Here is a 19,990-nt window from a genome sequence, read left to right as displayed (position 1 = left end):
GTAGATGCTATTTAAATGCTTATTCTCTTTCTCCATTCCTACTTACACTCAATTGCAAAAATCATTTTATCCCCTTGTATATAAATAGGACAATACATCATCCCTGAACCATTTATATCCAAGATCCAAGCCCAAAATCAAAATAACCAAAATAATATTAATAGATCTTTTTTTTTTTTTACCTGGAATGCAGAGGTCCTGGTGCTTGCTGAACCTGGCTATTTACAGCTACATAAGGATCTTCCATCTCATATATATTTGCATCAGTATCTTCCATGGTGTTAGCATTTTGCCACTCAGAATCTGGAGTTTTATGTGTAGCCAAGGTAAATGGCAAATTCTCGTATTCTGGGGTTTCCTCATAGCGACATATGTTTTCATACTCTGGGGCACAGTTACTTGTTCCAGAATTAAAAGGGGTTGATGGCATCCCTTCCCTGGAGAGCATTTGGTCATCCAAAGATTCAGCTTTGGGACCATTAGGGAGGTCCACCTGAGTCTGATACATCCTCCTCTTCTTGTGAGAGGCTGGGCTGTGTGTTTCTGCCGAATACGACTTAACTGGTTTACCCCTCTTTTCATCTGCCAAGGGCATGCCTTGCTGACTGTTATCAATTCCTCTGCCTTCCCTACTGGAAGGACGTCCTGAGGCTGTCTCTCCAACCTGGCCCCCCCTTGACAGAAATCTCGGAAAGTCACTCTTCATGAAACAGATGGACAATTTCATATTAAGCAATTTCTTCAAGGAATTTTTCTTCTGAGGGTCTTTACAGGGCTTATTGCATCTGTCCATGTCCACTGCTGACAATGACTTGGCTCTGGGTTTGGTGAGGGAAGGGAAGGACTCACTATTGGGAGACAGGCTGGAGGATTTTAAAGATTCTGGGCTCCCCGGAAAGGGCAGAATAGGATGAGGTAATTTCCATACTGGTTTTTCCGAAGTTTTGATAAGCTTTGGCACGTCAAAGGAAGATGCCATACTATGTTCTTTGGGGGCCAAATGCCTAAGACAAGATTTGTCCAGAATTCCACCTGACCTTCTCTCTTCGTCAGAAGGATAGGAACTATTTTCTATGAGTTCTTCAGAGGCAGCTTTCTTAAGACGTCCAGCAGCTGGCAAGCTGTGCCTCTGAGGTTTTTTGGGGGCAATTTTTACAGGACTTTCATCATTGATGGTAGCCTCTTTGTCAGTTTTAAATGGAGATCCATGCAGAGAACTGGGGGCAGGCAGCTTCAGCTGTGTTGGCAGACTCATTGACTGCTTATTACATTTTGTATAGCTAGCCCTTCTGTCCACATTTGGCAATACATCAGCAGCAGCTACTGTGTTACCTTCAGGATGGAAGCTAAAATCTGCAGGTGGACAATCATCAACTCTTTCAACATTGTGAGAGGTTTCTGGAGATGCAGCATTCTGGCCTTCAGAAGGTGTTAGGTCTGCACACTTTTTGCTCTCAGAGTCAGCAGTCAATCTATTCTTGCTTCCCTGTTCCTCTTTATCATCAGGTTCATGGTTACACAAAACAACAGTCCCCAGAAGAGTAGTTTTATTTGATTTTTTCACATGTTGTTCAATAGAAGGAGAGGGGTCACATTGAGAATTACTTAGCTCATCAGTGCTTTCACCTGTAGCATCAACATACGCTTGCCGAATTAGGCGGGCAGTCCGAGGCACTCTGGGCTTTGGGGTTGGAAGATTTTTGTGGCAGGATGCCAAGGGCTTTTCCAAGGGAGTGACTTCCTCAGCTTCTGATTTCTGATTGCCGCCCTCTAGATAATGAACACTGTTCACTGGATCATTTTCCACAGTTTCGTGGTCAGATGAGCAAACACCATTAATTTTGACTTCTGGCCAATCCTGACTGGTCTCAAGCATTTGGATCCCATCCCCAGGAAACTTCACATGGCAGTTATGGGTCTGTGGAACTTCATCAAAATCAGAGAGAGACTGAGATAAAGCTGCACTATCAATGTTGAATCGTCCGTTAGCATTGCAACTCTCGTTCATTACCTGAGTGTTAGTAGACCTGTGCCTCAAAGGCAAAGCTGCAGGAGAGGACCCAGAAGGTATTAAAAAAACATTTTCCAGTTTCTCTTCCAGAAGGCTGGAAACTTTGAAAACTACTCGGTTTTTATTCTCCACTTTTTCACTCTGAACATCATTCTTTTTCTTAGCTTTTGCAACTGAGAGAGAGTCCTCAATGTTGATGTTTTCTAAATTTTCAAGCGTTTCAAGATGCTCTAAAACAATGTGTTTAACACAGGAATTGTCTCCATTCCCACAGTTGTGAATACATTCAGTGTTTGATGAACACACTGGTAGGATATAAGGAGTTGTCTTGTCCTCTCCATTCTGACATTTAAGCTTGTCTAAGTGTTCTGATGATTCCTGCTTCTGTTCCTCCAGAGGGACAAGGTTTTTCCTGGATGGGGACAGCCTTGTGTCAGAAACTGGGGACCCCTTTGGAACTTTTGGCTTGGGGGCTATGGCGGGCTTCGAGGGTTTTGTTGAAAGGACATTAGAAACCACAACATCCGGTTTGGGTGCAATGGGAGGTGGTGCAGGCTTACTTCCCACCAAAAACTTGGGCTTGGGAGCCAAGGGTGGCTTCTTAGTTTCTAGAAAGAAAAAAAAAAAAGTAAATTTACCACTCGTAATTATGTAGTACCTTTAAAATTCACAAAGTACTTTAAGAACATTAATTCTCATGTCTCCCCACAACTCTGAGATCCATTCTGTTATTACCCCCATTTTACAAATAAGGAAACTGAGACTGAGAGAGGTGAAGTCAGAAAGTTAATTAATAAACATTTATTAAGTACCTACTAGTACACTGTGCTAAGCCCAAAGGATACAAACAGAGGCAAAAGACAGTCCTTCCCCTTGAGGAACTCCCAATTTAATGGGGAAAGTAATATGCAAACTACTAGGTACAAACAAGCTATACAGGGGATAAAGAAAACAGAGGAGAGGCACTAAAATGAAAGCGACAAGCATCAGTAACCAGATTTAAATTGTGTTCTTCCTAACTCAAACTCTAATGCATTAAAACTATAACACAAAAGTAATTGCATTACTTTGCTGCCTTTTTTGAGTTAGATATGGCATCCTTCCTCTCAGTGTGTCAGGATCACAGATCGAGAGATATAAAGTAACCTTAGAGGTTACCTAGATCAATCCACTCATTTTACCCATAGAGATCAAGTGACCTGCAAAAGTCACAGAGTTAGAAAAAATATAATTAGGGGTCAGCTAAATGGCACAGAGTTAGAGCATGAGCCCTGGAGTCTGAGGAAGAAGGAAGGGAGGGATGAAGGGAGGCAAGAAAGAAGGAAGGGAAGAAGGGAGGTAGGAAAGGAAGAAAGGAAAGAGGGAAGGGAGAGAATAAGGAAGGAAGAAAGGAAAAAAAGGAGGAAGGAAGGAAGGAGAGGAGGGAAGGAAGGAATAAAGGAAGACAAGCATATGACCTAATAGGGACCTCTATCTTCATTAGTGCTATATAATGTATACATAGCAATACAGTTAGTATGTCCTTTATATGTTTTATTTATTCATTCACAAAGCAGAATTTAATCTAAGTCATACCACAAGAGCTCAAAACAATAACAAATGAAATTTTCTAGCATTTTTACCAACAGTCCTAACATTTTGCTTATATTCATTCATGACACTCATCAACAAAATAGTGGACAAATTCTCTTTAACAGCCATTTCCATTACCCTGACAATCCTTTAAATTTCAAAAGCATAAAGAGAAAATGCTATACACATCCAGAGAAAGAACTGATAGAGTCTGAATGCAGACCAAAGCAAACTATTTTCACTTGTTTTTTTTCCCCTGGTTTTTTCTTTTTGTTCTGTTTCTTCTTTTACAACATAACTAATATGGACACATTTTACATGATGCACACGTATAACCTATAGCAGATTGCTAACCATCTTGGGGAGAAGGGAGGAAGAAAAATTTAGAACTCAAAATCTTTAAAAAAAAAAAATGAATGTTGCAAATTGTCTTTTACATGTAATTGGGGAAAAAGAAAAAACTATTTTTTTAAAATGTTGGCATGATTTAAATTTTTTTAAATATAAAAAGTGAAATTTTTTCCAAATTGAAAATCCATTTTTGACTTTCTATGTTCAACATACTGTTCATATATTATTATATATTAACACATTAACTACAACTTCCAGTTTAGTGCATATTCATCAACAGCCTTGATTTTAAACTTTTGAGGGCAAGGGCAATGTCTGATTTCATTGCCAGTGTGGATTGTGGTAGACCCTAACACACTGACTAAATTTGAATTGTGATTTCTGTAAAGTAGTTATTAAACAATTAATTATCTTGTGCTACTTAAATAGGACTTCTAAGAAGAAACTTACATTCCAGGAAAACACTGTATAAGACAGACTTTGTCCTCAAGTACAATAACATATCTAATCACTAATCATCACTGAAACTACCATCAATTCAACTGGATTCCACCAACCAATATCTAGTTATTAAGTGGTTATGTGCAGGCACTAGACTTCCTGTGTGCCAAGAGTGATCACCCCAACTTCTTGAGGGAAAGACCCTCCCAACCTTATCTTATCCTCCTTTTGACATCTCACAACAATAAATCTGTTATTAAAAAGTTCGTAACTGGGGCAATTAGGTGGTACAGTGGATGCACCAGCCCTTTAGTCAGGAGGAGCCATGTTCAAATCTAGTTTCAGACACTTAACACTTTCTTAGCTGTGGGACCCTGGGCAAGTCACTTAACCCCAATTGTCTCAGCCAAAAAAAAAAAAAAAAAAAAAAGTTTGTGCCTTTTCCATGTTAAAAGTAACAAGTCTTGCCTGTTCTAGAGCCTGTTATTAACTGGTGGTTTTCTTTTCGAGAAAGGGAAATTAGGGGCAGCTAGATAATGTCATGGATAAAGCACAGGTCCTGTGAAGTCAAAAAAAAAAAAAAAAACACCTCCATTCAAATCCAACCTTGTACACTTATGAGCTGTGTGACCCTAGTCACCCTGATTGCCTTTAAAAAAGAAAGGGAAAATAAATGTAAATTTTTAATTAATTAAAATACTCTAAAATGCTGAGCTGAGGTGGGGATGGAGGGGGAAGATTATTCAAATACCACCAATTATTAGCCATTTTACCTTGGGCAAAGATTTCTATGTATGGCCATTGGACTTAGGAGTCAAATAAAAGACATGTTAGTCAAGAGAATTCCAAAACAAGGGTTCCCCATTACATTCAGCAAATCTAAGGTCAAAGTCTACTTGGCTTCAAGCTTTAGGAGAAAAGATAAAGAAAGAAATGAGAAAGAGGAAAAGAAAAAAAAGAGACAAGCATTTAAGTATCTAATATGGGTCTAAGTGAGTACTTTACAAATATTCTCATTTAATTCTCATAACAACCCTACATTGTTCAGTTCTTTTTCAGTCACATCTACCCTCTGTGACCCCATTTGGAGTTCTTCTGGCAAAGATACTGAGTGCTTTGTCATTTCCTTCTCCAGTTCATTTTACAGATGAGGAATCTGAGGCAAACAAGAATAAGTGGCTTGACCAGGATCACAAAGCAAGTAGCTGAGGCTAAATTTCAATCCAGGTCTTTGCGATTCCAAATACACCGAGTCATCTACCAACCCCAACAACCCTATGAGATAAACTGAGGTAGGCAGCGGTTATGCCTATCTATTAAATACCCAAGGCCACATTTGAATTCAGCTCTTTGTGACTTCAGACCAGAGCTCTTACCCACTGTACTTAGCTATTTAAAGAACCAAGGGGAGAAAAAGTACTGTCATTTTCTTTCTCAGGTCACTCAAGAATCAATGCTTAAGAAAAGTAGCCAAATACTATATAATGCTTCAATCTAGTTGCTTTATCAAAGGTAAAGGAAGCTGTGAAATATTTGCAAAATAATTTTTAAGAGTTTCCAAAGTCAACTTAAATATATATGTAGTATTTTCACTTTTTTTGATGTTTGTTTTCTTTCTCTTTTTTTTTTTCCATTTTGATCTGATTATTCTTGCACAGCACGAATATGGAAATATGTTTAGAAGAATTGCACATGTTTAACCTGTATTGGGTTGTTTACTGTTTTTGAGAGGAGGGAGAGTGGAAGAGAGGGAGAAAAATTTGGAACAAGGTTTTGCAAAGGTAAATGTTGAAAACTATCTTTGCTAACTGTATAAATATGTATACATATATTGTATTTAACATATACTTTAACATATTTAACATGTATGGGACTATCTGCCATCTAGGGAAGGGGGTGGAAGGAAGGAGGGGAAAAGTTGGAACAGAAGTTTTTGCAAGGGTCAATATTGAAAAATTACTCATGTATATGTTTTGACAATAAAAAGTTATAATAAAAAAAAAGAAAAAACTATCTTTGCATGTAACAGAGGACTAGGACAAATTTGAAGACGAAGAAAATATTTCCCACTGAGGGCTTCATGGAGGAAATAGTACTTAACTTGGACCTTTAACAGAGCACAGAGAAAAAGTAAGTGATAAGTACCTTGGCAGGGAGGTATTATGGGTGGGGAGGAGGCCCCCAAGGGGAAAGGACTCTCAAGGAGCTTAAAATCTATCCAAAAACACAATATGGACATAAAAATAAATAAGCTAACATGATACACAGAACAGATAATAAATGTGTTGAAAGGAGGGAAAGCATTAGCAGTTAGAATGATTAGGAAATGTCTCATATAGAAAGATGTTTTAAAGGAAACGTGGCATTCTAATTCTAAGGAGGCAGTTCATTCATTCAACAAGGATCCACCAAAGGCAGAAGAGTCAGGTACTGTTACAGGAAGAGAATAACCCTCATAAAGGTATAGAAACGGAAGCTGGAGCACCATGTAACAGGCAACAAGAAGGCCAGTTTGGCTGGGCCAGAGAGTACCACGTATTTAGAAAAGTAGATTGGTATGGAGCTGTCTAAGGCATTCTATTTCACAAGTATTTGACTAGGACAAGACATTGATCTGGGCAAAGAGGAAAGTGTGAATGAAGACTGAGACAGTGAGACAGATGAAGGCAGATGACTGAGAGTTTCAGTAGAATATGGAAAGGGAGTCTCATGAAAGAAGGCTGGAAAGACAACGAATGCCAGGGTCAGGAGAATTTATATTAAGGCGTTTGGTCAGAGGAAGACTCTAATCCAAAAGGTACAGAGGATGAAACTCCTTCATGTTCATTTTACAAAATCAGTAATACACTTATTTATACTATATACAATTTATATATACACAAACATGTATGCATATGCATTTATGAATACATGATGCTTCTTCCATTAAAATGTAAGCTCTTTGGGGACAGGGCAGTGATGTTTTCATTTTATGTTTGTATTAGAGAAGAAATATGCTAGCAGCAGGCACAGCTATCTGTCATAAGGGCACATGGATGGTAAAGTGGAAAGAACACCAGATCTGTTAGGAAGTCCTGAATTCAAATGTGGCCCAGATAATTATTAGCTATGTGACCAGTCACTTAACCCTTCTTGCCTCGGTTTCCTGACCTGTAAAATAAGCTAGAGAAGAAAATGGCAAACCATTCCAATATCTTTACCAAGAAAACTCCAAATGGGGTCATAAAGAATGGACATGACTGAAAACAAACCACAAAAATTTATACCTCGGTAAAGTTAAATGGAAGGGGAGGGAATAAATTGCATTTTTAAAGTGTAGAATATTTTGAAAAGAAAGCGGGGATATTTAATAGCACTGGGTTATTATTCTTTCATTAAAAAAAAAATAGGTTGTTTTAAATAACCATGCTAGACTCCAATGTTAACTGAGTTATCAGAATTTACAGAGCTTTTCTCTCCAGTGATTAGACCCAGAGAGTCACGGGGAGGGAGCCTTTGAAGCTGTTTGCCAACCCTGAGCAATATTGTTCAAAAGACATCAAACCATCAAGAATATGGTATATGTGCTCTCAAGCTGAATACACTCGAAATAAGTGTTCATCAGTGTTTGGCTACCAGCCAGGCCTGAGGACCTCAAATTCTGGATTCAGTTCTATGGCATCTTCTGAAAGAGATGCTGCAAACCTTTTATTTATACAGCTGCTTAACTCTAGGGAAAAATAAGGTAGGAAGCTAAAAACACCAAAAATATATAAGTAAATAGTATAAATGGACTAGTCAGCAGCTGTACAGTGTTGCTGTACAGATGGCTGGGGTGAACTTCTACACACGAGTAATGTTGGTGACTCAGTGTCCAGCTGTTTTGTCATATTAGACAGATGAATGACTTGTTTCTGGCCTATAACTCCATAGTTAATAAAGCTCTAAGGTAGATATCTAAGCAATCCATCAACAAGTATGTAATAAGCCTCAACTCTATACCAGGAGACAGCTAGGTGACTCAGTGGATAGAGCATCAAACCTAAGTTCAAAAGTAATTTCAAACACTATGTGATCCTGGGCAAGTCATTTTACCTTGTTTGTTTCAGTTTCTTCATCTGTAAAATGTGCTGAAGAAGGAAATGGCAAACCTTTCAAGTATCTTTGCTAAGAAAACCCATGAACTATGGAGATTGACTTAAAATCAACACATGCTATATTTATTTCTTTTTTCTAGTTTTTGATTTTTCTCCCATGGTTTTTCCTTTTTGTTCTGATTTTTCTCTCCCAACATGTTTCATAAAGAAATGTGTATTTTTAAAGTTAATATACATGTATGATCAGGAAAAAAAATTAATTTGAAAAAAAAAAAGAAAAAGAAAACCCCAACAATGAGAGGGCAAGGACTTAGCCTGAAGTTTTTTTTGGCTCATGAACTAATATTATTAATCCCCTTTTATAGATGAGCAAACTGAGCCTCAGAAGGTTAGATGCCTTATCCACAGCAACACAGCTAATAAAGTTCTGAGGTGGGGATCTAAACAACAATCCATCAACAGGAATGTAATAAGCATCAGCTAGGTACTATCATAAAGTAAGACATGTCTGCTAACAAGGAGCTCCCCTACTTTTGCCTTGAACCCAAGGTGTTCCTGGCAAACAATAATAAACAAATAAGACAGAAAACAATAAAGGAGAATTGCTCCCATGTATAGTATCATGTTGATTCGTACCATCTCATTGGGGGAGGGAGGGTTGGGAAAGGAGAAAGAGATAATGTAGAACTCAAAAGTTTTAAAAAGAAATGTAAAAGAATGGTTTGCATGTAACTAGGATAAATAAATAAATAAATGAGCTAGTTAACATTACTCTAAATCCAAGTCAAAGGAAGTCTCCTCACCTGTTTATCAATGTGCTTCAGCACATTGGTAAACATGTAACTACCTATAGTAGTATTGGGCTTTTGTGCATTTTTCTTACTAAAATAAAACAACCCCCCCAACAATGCTTATAAACAGATTTAGGTGAACCACTCATTTGTCCAGAAGGGGAAAACTTTTTAAAGGTTTTAAATAATTTTGTTGTTAACTCTAAAACACTCTAAAGCAGCAGATCAACACAATATATCACTCACTCTACAGAAATGATTGGGGGTAGGGAGAGCAGATGATTAGCTCTTCCATATTCCTCCTTCCAGCACAATGAAAGAAACCTCCTGACCCAACAGATGGGCTAAACAAAAAGAAGTCTCACAGCTTTCTCTGTATCACCATATAAAACAATTGAGTAATAACTAAGTTAAACACAGGAAACCTTTCTATTTTTCAACATGGAAAAAAATAGTGCTTGTGGATTTTCTGTTTATGAAGCTGATAACATTTAAATACACACGCAGGCACCCAAAACATCAGTCACCATTACAAACCACCATCAATGAGCATGACATATAAAAGTGTTTTTCTATTTTATAAGTTTAAAATCTTCAGTCTGCTCTGTATGTCACCTTGCCTAAACGAAAATGTAAATACTATTACTAAAGACATTAATGTTTTACAATTTGGCATGGTTGAAAAAAATCTTGGAAGCCTCTTGATTCTTAATTATTAGGGTTTAAATTATTTTTACTGGTACAATAATTTTTTTAATAACCTAAAGCTTTAATGACTTAATCTAGTTGAAGGAAAAAGTCAAGTTTTCCGTAAAGTAAGAGTCAGTAAGAGAATTTTTACATACATCCAATTGTCCCCACAGTGTGCTATTTTATATGACCTATTTCACAAACTGTCAAAGGGGAAATGTCTGAGATAACTTCTAGGAATAGGAATAATAGGAATAAGCTACATGCTTAGCAACATTAAAATGCTGTGACTTTTCATGCATGCTCTTAGCTAATTAAAAAAGAAAGCTCCTATCTAAACTCAGATTTCTTCTAGACAATCCGATTACACCTGGCTGCGCTAAACTCAAAAGTATCCTTACTTCTGAGATAACACATATCAGGATGGGTTTCCCATTTCCTCGATTTTAAACAAAAGCCAGGAGGATCAGAGAAACTTTTCACCTGATACGTCATTAGAAATAATGACTTTGAAGTAAAGAGGCTGGAGAGATGAATTTCATCGCTCAACTGAAATTTAACTTCAAAACAGCATGCAAATTTTTTTCCCCCGAAGGGATTGAAGTATATGATCAAAATAGTGATTTTTTAAAAAATTAACTTGCATTTTTAAAAAGATCAATTTTCTAATTAAGTTGCAGAGCTCATTTCTAGAAATGCTTTCAAAACAATGCCCAAGATCATGAAAACCAACAGCAAAGTGCCAACTTTTGCCTAGATCATCAGCAGCAGCCACGTACCTGCAAATGCAATGTTTAAGAGTAATATAAAAAAGTATCACTGAAACTAATCGCAGGAAAGCTAACATTTAAATAAGTAAATAAAACAAACAAAAAAAAAAAGGAATCCTCTACAATTCCCTTAACAGGAGCCAAAAACCGATTGCATTGTTTTTGACCGGGAAGAGTTGCGAGGGATAATAGATTTAAAAGCTACAGATATTGATTGCCCCGGATCCTAGTCCCAAGCTTCTCGGGTTAAATGGGGTGTGGAAAGTTACAAAGTCGAAACTTCTCCGCTCTGCCCAGAAAAGTTTCTGGTCTACGCCAGAGTTTCCCAGCAGAGGAAAGACGGGGAGGCTCCGAGCGCAGCACAGCTCCCTCTTATAATAATGTGTTTTCTGGCTAGGTTGCGCGCAGGGAGCGGTCCTCATCTTCCAAAGAGGAGCCCCAGCTGCGGCCCCCCCGGGAGTTCTGAAGGGCCGTCCCGGAGGGCTCGGACCCCAGGACGGCACAGAGACGCCGCGCTGGGGAAGGAAGACCACTGTAGTATTTATTCCCTTTGGCAGCGGGATCGCCGTCAGGTCAGCGCTTGCAGATGTCCTCCCGGTGCCTGCAGGGGCTAGTCTGGGGAAGGGGCAGGAGCAGGAAACTCCAGGCTTCCCAGTCGCTCCCGGGGCTCGTTCCCGACGCGCGGGACAAAGTTTCCGCGGGGCGAGCGCGGTCTCCGGGCACTTACCGGCGCTGGAGTTCATGATTCCTCCCATGCGGGCGCTCTCTCTCTCTCTCTCTCTCTCTCTGTCTCTCTCTGTCTCTCTCTGTGTCTCTGTCTCTGTCTCTCTCTCTCTCTCTCTCTCTCTCTGTCTCTCTCTGTCTCTGTCTCTCTCTGTCTCTGTCTCTCTCTCTTTCTCCTCACGGCCTTTTTTTATTCCTCTTTAATCCATGGCTTCCAGCGGGGAGGGTGCAGGAACGGAGAACCGCCGCTCTCGCATCACGTCCGCAGCTCGGGAGCGCCGGTACCAAGCAGCCGCGGCTCCGGGGGCTCTCCCGACGCTCGCCGCCGCGCCAGCCGCCCGGCCGGCCGAGCGAGGGGCAAGGAGCGCGCGAGCGCCCCCGAGCCGGGCTCCCCGGGAAGGTTCCGAAAGCCCGAGCGCCTCCCGGACGAGCTCTCGGGGAAGCTTCCCAGAGCGCCGGTGCGTTCCTCCCTGCCGGCCCCCACCCCCGGCGCGTGCGGGCTCCAGCTGGCTCGCCTCCGAGGGAGGCGTTCCCAAGTGGCGAGCGCGCTCCTCCGGCACGCGCTCGAAAAAGAAAAAAAAAAAAAAAAAAAAAATCCAGGACCTCTCAGCGCCCCCTAAGGGCGGCGGATTTAACAGCTCAACGTCCAGCCCAGGGGAATCTCAGGATTTCAATCCTTTCTTCGCCCCCGCCCCTCGGCTGGCCGGAAGAGAGGAACCGCAAGCCGCGGGACATGCTGGGAGATGTAGTTCAGCACCCCTTTCGAGCCAGCTCGGGGCCCGCACGTCCCGCCCCCCCCGGGCTGACGGACTTCATTTCCCATCGTGCCGGGGCGGGTGGCATGGCGGAGAAGGATGACACCGGAGTTTGACGAAGAAGTGGTGTTTGAGGTAAGGGACGATGGAGGCGGCGTCGCCCCCCAAGAGGGGGGCTTGCCCCGGGGTCGACACGGAAGGGTGTGCGGGGCTGGAGGCCCCAGAGGTCCGGGCGAGGCCGGGCACGGTGGGGCGGGGAGGGCTGGGCTGACAGGTGTGAGGGAAGGGCGGCACGCCTGTACCCTTTCCCCGCCTCGCCCGAGGACCCCACCCGGCGTTTCCCTCGGTCCGTCTCAGTTCTGCGCGTCCCCGGCCTTCCCCCAGCTCTGGGGGTCCTGGACCACCCCAGTTATGCGCGCCCCCGGGAGCCCCGCCCTCCGTGCCCCCGGGCCTTCCCTCAGCTCTGGGGGCCCTCTTAACTGTGCACGCCCCCCAGAAACCCCTCCCCAGATACGTGCGGCCCTAGGCCTTCTCCCTGCTCTGAGCGTCCTAGACCGCCCTTCGCTGTGGCGCCCCCGGGAGCCCTCCCTAGTTATGTGCGGCCCTAGGCCTTCTCCCAGCTCCCGCCATCCTAAACCATCACCAGGCAGGTCCCCTCCAGCTTTGCGCTTCCCCCCCCCCGTCTTCCGTCAGCTCTGGCTGTCCACGGGTCCCACGGGATCCTCTCTGTATGCGAGGATGCTGGGGGCGGAAGAGATCCTTGGGGGCTGAGGATGCTTTTGGAGAAGCTGGTCCTCTGTGCAGGGAGGCGACTGCAAGCAGCGTGTATTCCACAAATGCGTGTTAGCTTAAAATGTAACTGGGAAATGTGAACAGAATACATAACACAGTAGAACGTAGATACCAATATGTGGTTCTCTGAGTGTGTATGCGCTGGGTTTAGTAGTCTGTGGAGAACACACACACAACACACACACACGAAAAAGATAACACTTCCTGCCTCTATACACCTTGCAACCCAGAAACTATGGCCTAGGGCTGGGTCTGAGCTGGGAGTGGAAGCAATTAAAACCTCATTTAAAACCTCTGCTCTTGCTGAGCTCTAGAGATGCTAATAGAAAAACAAAAAAAGCTCCCCGATTTTCTCATTCTTATATTTTACTGGAAAGCTCTGAGGATTCTGTTGCTGCCTTTTTTGTCCTTGGCTTTCAAAGTTTCTGGGGAATTATGTATGAGATTAGTACCTCTGGAGTTAAGGCTTCTTGAATCCATTTTTTTTTTTTTTTAAGTGTGTCCAAGGACCATTGAATGTGAAGCTTTTGGGTCCCTGGAAGTGAATGTGTTAAAGGCATCTTTGATAAAATAAAGAAAAAAAAAAAAATGAAGCCAGATCTTTTATTGCCACTAAACATAGGCCCAAAGTCTCCTTTTATATCCAGATGGAAGGAGGACATGTTTTAAGGTATATTGATGATCTCAGTAAGGAATCTTCATTTGGCTATTAAGGACCATCAGTTCCAGCATTTGAATACTAATGCTCATAAGGCTTTTTCTTATTATTTTATCTTTTCAATGATTTTCCAATGAGTCAGACAATTGATAAATGTGTGCCTATTATGTAACTACCACTTACAGTACAGCAAAACCACTCCTGATTTTTTTAATAGGTTGCATCCCTGTCATAGATATGAGTAATAAATAAGATTAAAGGTCAAGTTTTAGACTCTGTGTATATATACATGTATGGTTTAATATCTTTAAACATATCTGCAGAAAACAAAGTTAAAATTATTAATTGTAGCTTAAAGGATATGTAGAATTATTAGAATTGGTTCTAAAAAGATCAATAATATATAGGCTGTAGAAATAGGATCCTAAGCATTTCAACTCAAGGATATTCATTCATTCATTTACTTACTTAACAGTAAATCTAAATATATTTATATTCTGTTCAAGAATTCACAATTTGAAAAATATGAAAAACTTGGAGAAATTTCAGAGGACCACTAAGAATAGTTAAAATTGAGAAAGTCAAACCTGTGATGAAAGAAATTGGAAATGTTAGCTGGAGAAAATAGACAAAACTGGCAGAGAACAATAAATATAGATTAAAAAAATTACTGCACAAAAGTGGCTATTAATTGTCATGACTAAAACAAGCCATTAAATCAAAATTTAAAAATTTTATACCACCCACAAAACAAGGCATTTGTACTAATGCTATGTGTAGCATACCACTCCTGAACCTATGAATTGAACTAAAATAGTACCACGACTGACGACTTATGGATAGTGTGTATGAAAAGGTTCTAGAATTTTCTTTGCTGAGCATCTTTTTAACTTAAAAAAAATTTTTTAAATAGATAACTAACATCCTTAGGGCAACCCTTCTTTAAGATGAAGCAATGGGCTAGATAGAAAAGTCAAACATGGTACCCACAGCGCTCTCCCCCATCAGATTGAAATATAATTGGGAAATGTTTAATAAAATAAATAAAAATGTAATGGAGCATAGATATTAATTTGTGGTTTTCTAAGTCAGTATGCAGCCAAGGTTTGGGGGTACTCTAGTGGTCCCTGTTTCTATTTGAGTTTGAAACCATTGAACAAGATTATCTCAGTATCCATCTGATAAAAATAAAAAATCAAAACAAAGAATTCTGATTCCTTGACATTAATATCTATATACAGATTCTGTGTGTCAAGAAACCCAATTATAATTTTTAAATGAATAAATAAATTTTGTTTTGGCTGAGAAAATGGTAGTTTTTTCAGTGTTTTTAAATCGAATTACTAGAGAATTTTGTGGATAAATTAGATTTAAAATAATGCATGATGTTCTAATGTTTTGTTAATATTCAAGTCCTAATCAGATGTCTTTCCTGGGAAGAAGGTAGGTTGATATGACTATGCAGTATCAGCAAAGCTCAAGCTCTCCTCCCAGATAGATGGACTTTAAACACAGGGACAGCAATGCCTGTCCTTTGAGGACAACCTTGGCTAAACTTGGAGGAGCTTATTCTAGAATGTTGACTTCCTGTTAATTAAACTTTTAATCATAGCATCATTTAAAGACTTCTAAAGCATAAAGGATTTGGTTGTAGATAGTAATAATGTCAGTGAAAACATGAATCCTTGAAGTATTGATGAACTATCAAGTATAGGAGCCAGGCCACTTTAAACCTAGCTCAGTTTAGGCTAGAATTTTCATACCTGAAATTTTTTTTCTGAAATTACTTAGAAAAGTTTACATATAGAACCAGGAGAACATTGTACACAGTAACAGTTAGCAATTGATTATGATTGACTTAGCTCTTCTCAGCAATATAATGAATAATCTAAGACAATTCCAAAAGACTCATGTGGAAAATGCTATCCTCATTCAGAGAAAGAACTGTGGTGTGGAGTCTGAATGCAGATCAAAGGCAGACTATTTTCACTTGGAGGGGATAGATGGGGGGGGTTCCTTTGTTCTGTTTCTTCTTTTATAATATGACTAAGGTAGAAATATAGGTTATACATATGCAATCATGGAAAACATATCTGTTACAGGAGCAACCTGCTAGTGGCTGCTGGGGATCTAATTCTGACCAGCAGAATAGATCCCTTCATGTGAGAGGATGATGCAAGGAGACCGAGAGGCAGTTGCATTCTCTGACCTCTCCTCTTCCCTCTTGTCTCCAATTTATTTCATTCCCAATTCACAAGCAACATCCACATCAGTTAAAGCTTATTTGCAATTCCTTCAAGTGTGTTATGATTCACAGCTGTGGGAGCTTTTGGAGAATCCACCTACCCCTTAATGGTACAGTCCCCTGTAACTCTACAGGCTTTCTGGGTTTCATACTTAGTTATGGTCCTTAACATATATCAAGAGTATTTACTATCATGAGGAGAGGGAAGGGGAGGGAGAAAAATTTGGAAATCAAAATCTTATAAAAAATGAATGTTGAAAACTGTCTTTATAGGTAATTGGAAAAAATAAAATACTTTTAAATGGGGGAGGAAAGAAAAGTTTGTTTATCAATTACTGACCAGTAATTTTAAAAGAATCTGTTATTTTATATGGAAAAACCTAGTATAGAAACTTCCTCAGAATCAGATAATTTGAGAGTTGAAAAGGACCTCACTGGTCATCCATTGCAGGCTGTACCCAAAAGGAATATTTACTAAAACATACTTGACAAATGGTCATCTAGGTTCTGTTTGAAGATCTCCATTAAGGGGAAAAATCTATCATCTGGAGGCAGCCTCTTCTATTTTTAGACTGCTTTAGTTGTTGGAAAGGTTTTCTTTGACATCAAGCTTAAATTTGCATCTTTACACTTTTCTCCCATTGCTATTAATTCTGTCCTATAGGGCCACTGAGTCAGCACTGAAACATTTCTGTTAACTGTTAGTCCTAGTGATTTATGTGGGACATTGAGTGGCAAAGTAACTTGCCTATGGTCACAGAGGTAGATTTTCTCTTTGGTCACTACAACAGTGCTCCCTTTTAATAAAGTATTATAAATCTCAAATTCAGCTATTCTCTTTTTGAGAAATGCATTTGTTTTCTAATAGTAATAATCACTAATATTTATATAGTGCTTAATGTGTGCTTTTGAATAAGCAGTTTGATACGATGAAAGGAAAACTGATTTAGGAAATAAGAATCTTCACATTATTAATCTGAAAAATTGAGGATGGTGAACCAGATGATTATTGAAGGTTTTTTTTCCCCTAAGTGTTTTATGGATCTGTTGGAAATGTTATTATGACTACATTGTTCTATCCGATTTTAAAAGCTTTAGTGATGGACAAAGATTTCCTAGTAAGAATAAGAGCTAAATGAATATTTACAGTCTGAAACATTGTTCTTAATGATCTCTCTCCTCTCTCCTGTCACTGCTACTATAACAGTAGAAGGGATACCATTCAAAACTAAAAGCAGTTTTGTATTTTTACATGTTTCATGAGATTGTCATAAGGCAGTACTTAAAAAAAAAAAAAACTATTCATTTTCAAATCAGTTTCAAATTTTCTCCCTTCACCAGTCCCTCCTCATCCTTTGAGAAAGTGAGCAATGATACCTATTGTACATGTGAAATAGTGTGAAACACTTCCATAATAGCCATGTACAAAAAAAGTAAGAAAAATAAAGTGAAAAAAATATCCTTCAATTTGCACTTTTGAATTCATCACCTCTCTCTGAATCTAGATAGTATTTTTCCTTTTTAGATCATTATATTGAGCAGAATAGTCAAGTCTTTTCATAGTTGATCATGATTACTGTATTGCGGTTAGTGTACAATGTTCTCCTGGTTCTGCTTATTTCACTTTGTATCAGTTCATGTAAGTCTTCCCAAGTTTTTCAGAAACCATCCCCTTTGTTATTTCTTATAGCATCCCCTCAATTTCCAAATTTTTATCACCACAGAGAGCTACTATAAATATTTTTGCATAAATAGGTTCTTTTTTTTTCCTTTGCTATCTTTGAGATACAAACCTAGTAGTAATATTGTTGGATCAAAAGGTATATACAGTTTTTATAGTAAAGGACAGTTTTGTGGTGATCATTCTCTCTGTGCTTGGCTAGACTGAATGTTTGACTGCATATATATTGTCTTTCTGTTAGAACCTATCAAGATTATTGGCTTAGCCTTTGAGAATCCAGGGTCATCTCTGTACTACATGAAAATAGCACTGTTCTAGAGTCAAAAGGATATTATCAGGGGTCTACCTATAGGGGGTGGGATGGGAATAGGGTGATCTTGTATCTCAGTTGAGAAATAATAAATTACGAGTTTGAGTACTCCCTTTATATGTGCATAGTGCTTTGAATGGTTGCTATATGAAAATATTCTTGGATAGAGTTAGAAGGGTAATGTCAGAGTTGGAGTAGGGATCAGAATCACATAAGAGGAAAGGTACAGAACAAAGATAATAGACTTGAGAAAACTAAGGAGACAATAAAGAAGCATTTCCCTGCCTAGAAAACGTTCTTGTTATTAAGCTCAGGAGAACCTCCACCTAAGCTCCAGAAAGAACTGTGAACTATTGCTGTTGAGAGAAGAGAACTCAAGAGCTAAATCTTTACCTCAAAGGAGGAGAATGGAGCTTGGAAGCTGTAAGCTGGTGAACTTAACTTGAATTTCTGATTGAAATCTATCATTCTTAAAGGAGCAGCTAGAAAAAGAAATAATGACCACAAAAAACAGCATGTCCAAGAAATTATGTCAGACAAGCCTGATTTTCTTTTTTGACTACTAAACTGATAGATCAGTGAATATTATGATTAATCTTCCTAAGCTAGTGCTGCCCCTCTCCAGTATTCTTTATGCTTTTTACATGTTTCCTTTCCTACATAGTCTGATACACATGATCCCCAATCACAACGACCTTACTATTCCTCAGAAAGAACAGTTCATCTCTTAACATGGCTGACTGCCCCCATGCCTGATATTCTCTTCCTTTTCACTTTTGCTTGCCTCCCTATCTTCCATTAAGTCCCAGCTAAAATCTCACCTCCTACAAGAAATCTTGCCCAACCCTTCTTAATTTTAATATCTTCTTTCTGTTGATTATCTCCATAGTATGTTTGTACATAGTTTGCATGTTGTTTCTACTAAATTGTGAACACTGGAGACAAGGGACTTTTACATTTCTTGTACCCTTAGCACATGGTAGGCACTTAATGCTTATCAACCAACTACCTGATTTTATTAAAGCATGTGATGATTTTTCATCCTCTTTTTGAGGACAGAATAGAACAACATAGGCTAGATACTACCAGCAGTCAGTGGAGGCAGAACTAGCCAACAAGCCATTGATCAATAGTGTCAGGAAAACCCAGTGTGGGAAAAGTATCTGGGCAGAGAAAATGATGGATACTGTCAAATGTCACAAGGTGATCCAGAAGGTTGGAGACGGAGGAAAAAATCATCAGATTTGACCATTAAAAGATCATTTGGATTTGGATAAAGCATTTTTAGTTGAGCAACAAATTTGGAAGCCAGATTGCAAAGTACTGAAAACTGAAAGAAAAGATGGAAGCAGCAAATGTAGGTGACATTTTGTAGGAGTTTGGTTGAGAAATAGAGAAGCAGCAAGGGGTAACAACTTGAGGGGATGGTGATGTGTGGTGAAGGGTTTTTTGGTTTGTTTGTTTGTTTTTTAAGAATAGAGAACATGGGTTTATTTGAAGACAACGCTAGATACTTGTTGATAGGGAGAACCTGTTAATCAAGAAAAGGGCCAAAATGAATGCAGATGTACTTGCTGGAGAAGATAGGAAAGAATGAAATCAACTACATATGTAGAAAGGGAGAAAGAAGTTCCATGTGATGCATCAGCCTTGTGTTATATAGCAGCCAAGAAAAACGATGTCATCTTCATCTGCATTCATAGGCTTGTTTCTAAAAGTAAAGAGGCCTGCTGGAGTTGTGTCCTGGCCAAATCATTAATGTGGCACTGTGTTCATTTTGGACATCATATGTTAGGAAGGACATAAATAAGCTGAAGAGCATCCAATCGAGATTTGCCAGGCTAGCAAAGAGCCTGATGATGAGGATTGGCTGAAAAAATGGGACCAAGGAAGCAGAGACTTGGTAGAAGTGGAGAAGGGGAATGTAACGCATGTGAAGACAGATGTTTGAAGGATTCTCTTGTGAAAAAAGAATTGAACTTATTACTGTTGAGCATCTCCTTCACACTATCTGCCAAGAGGAAGGATCTGGAAGCTAGAAAACAACAGGAAGCATTTATTAAGCACTTATTCCACATGATGTGCTCTCCATCATGGTAGAAACTGCCAGAATTGGTGTTTGCC

General features: G+C 39.6%; 2 protein-coding genes across 9 annotated transcripts in view; one reads left to right on the top strand and one right to left on the bottom strand.

The window, feature by feature from the left end:
* FGD6 (FYVE, RhoGEF and PH domain containing 6) overlaps positions 1–11,540 on the bottom strand; it is a 157,784-nt gene extending 146,244 nt beyond the window's left edge. The window contains exons 1-2 of the mRNA XM_031940809.1: positions 11,430–11,540; positions 183–2,619 (exon numbers count right to left, since the gene is read on the bottom strand). Coding sequence (XP_031796669.1) covers positions 183–2,619; positions 11,430–11,457 — 2,465 coding nt within the window. The 5' untranslated portion in view covers positions 11,458–11,540. The remainder of the gene's footprint in view (positions 1–182; positions 2,620–11,429) is intronic.
* Positions 11,541–12,016: 476 nt separating this feature from the next.
* The window catches only part of VEZT (vezatin, adherens junctions transmembrane protein), a 101,294-nt gene continuing 93,320 nt past the window's right edge, over positions 12,017–19,990 (top strand). For 6 of the 8 annotated variants that reach the window (XM_031940817.1, XM_031940813.1, XM_031940815.1 and 3 more), the window contains exon 1: positions 12,017–12,315. In XM_031940817.1, the coding sequence (XP_031796677.1) occupies positions 12,280–12,315 (36 nt within the window). In that variant the 5' untranslated portion in view covers positions 12,017–12,279. The remainder of the gene's footprint in view (positions 12,316–19,990) is intronic. The other 2 variants (XM_031940811.1, XM_012550571.3) reach the window with 1 other exon arrangement.

The sequence above is a fragment of the Sarcophilus harrisii genome, chromosome 5 (assembly GCF_902635505.1).
Source record: "Sarcophilus harrisii chromosome 5, mSarHar1.11, whole genome shotgun sequence".
Taxonomy (NCBI): Eukaryota; Metazoa; Chordata; class Mammalia; order Dasyuromorphia; family Dasyuridae; genus Sarcophilus; species Sarcophilus harrisii.
The sequence above is the reverse complement of the archived record's forward strand: the minus strand, read 5'-3'. Positions and strand labels throughout refer to the sequence as shown.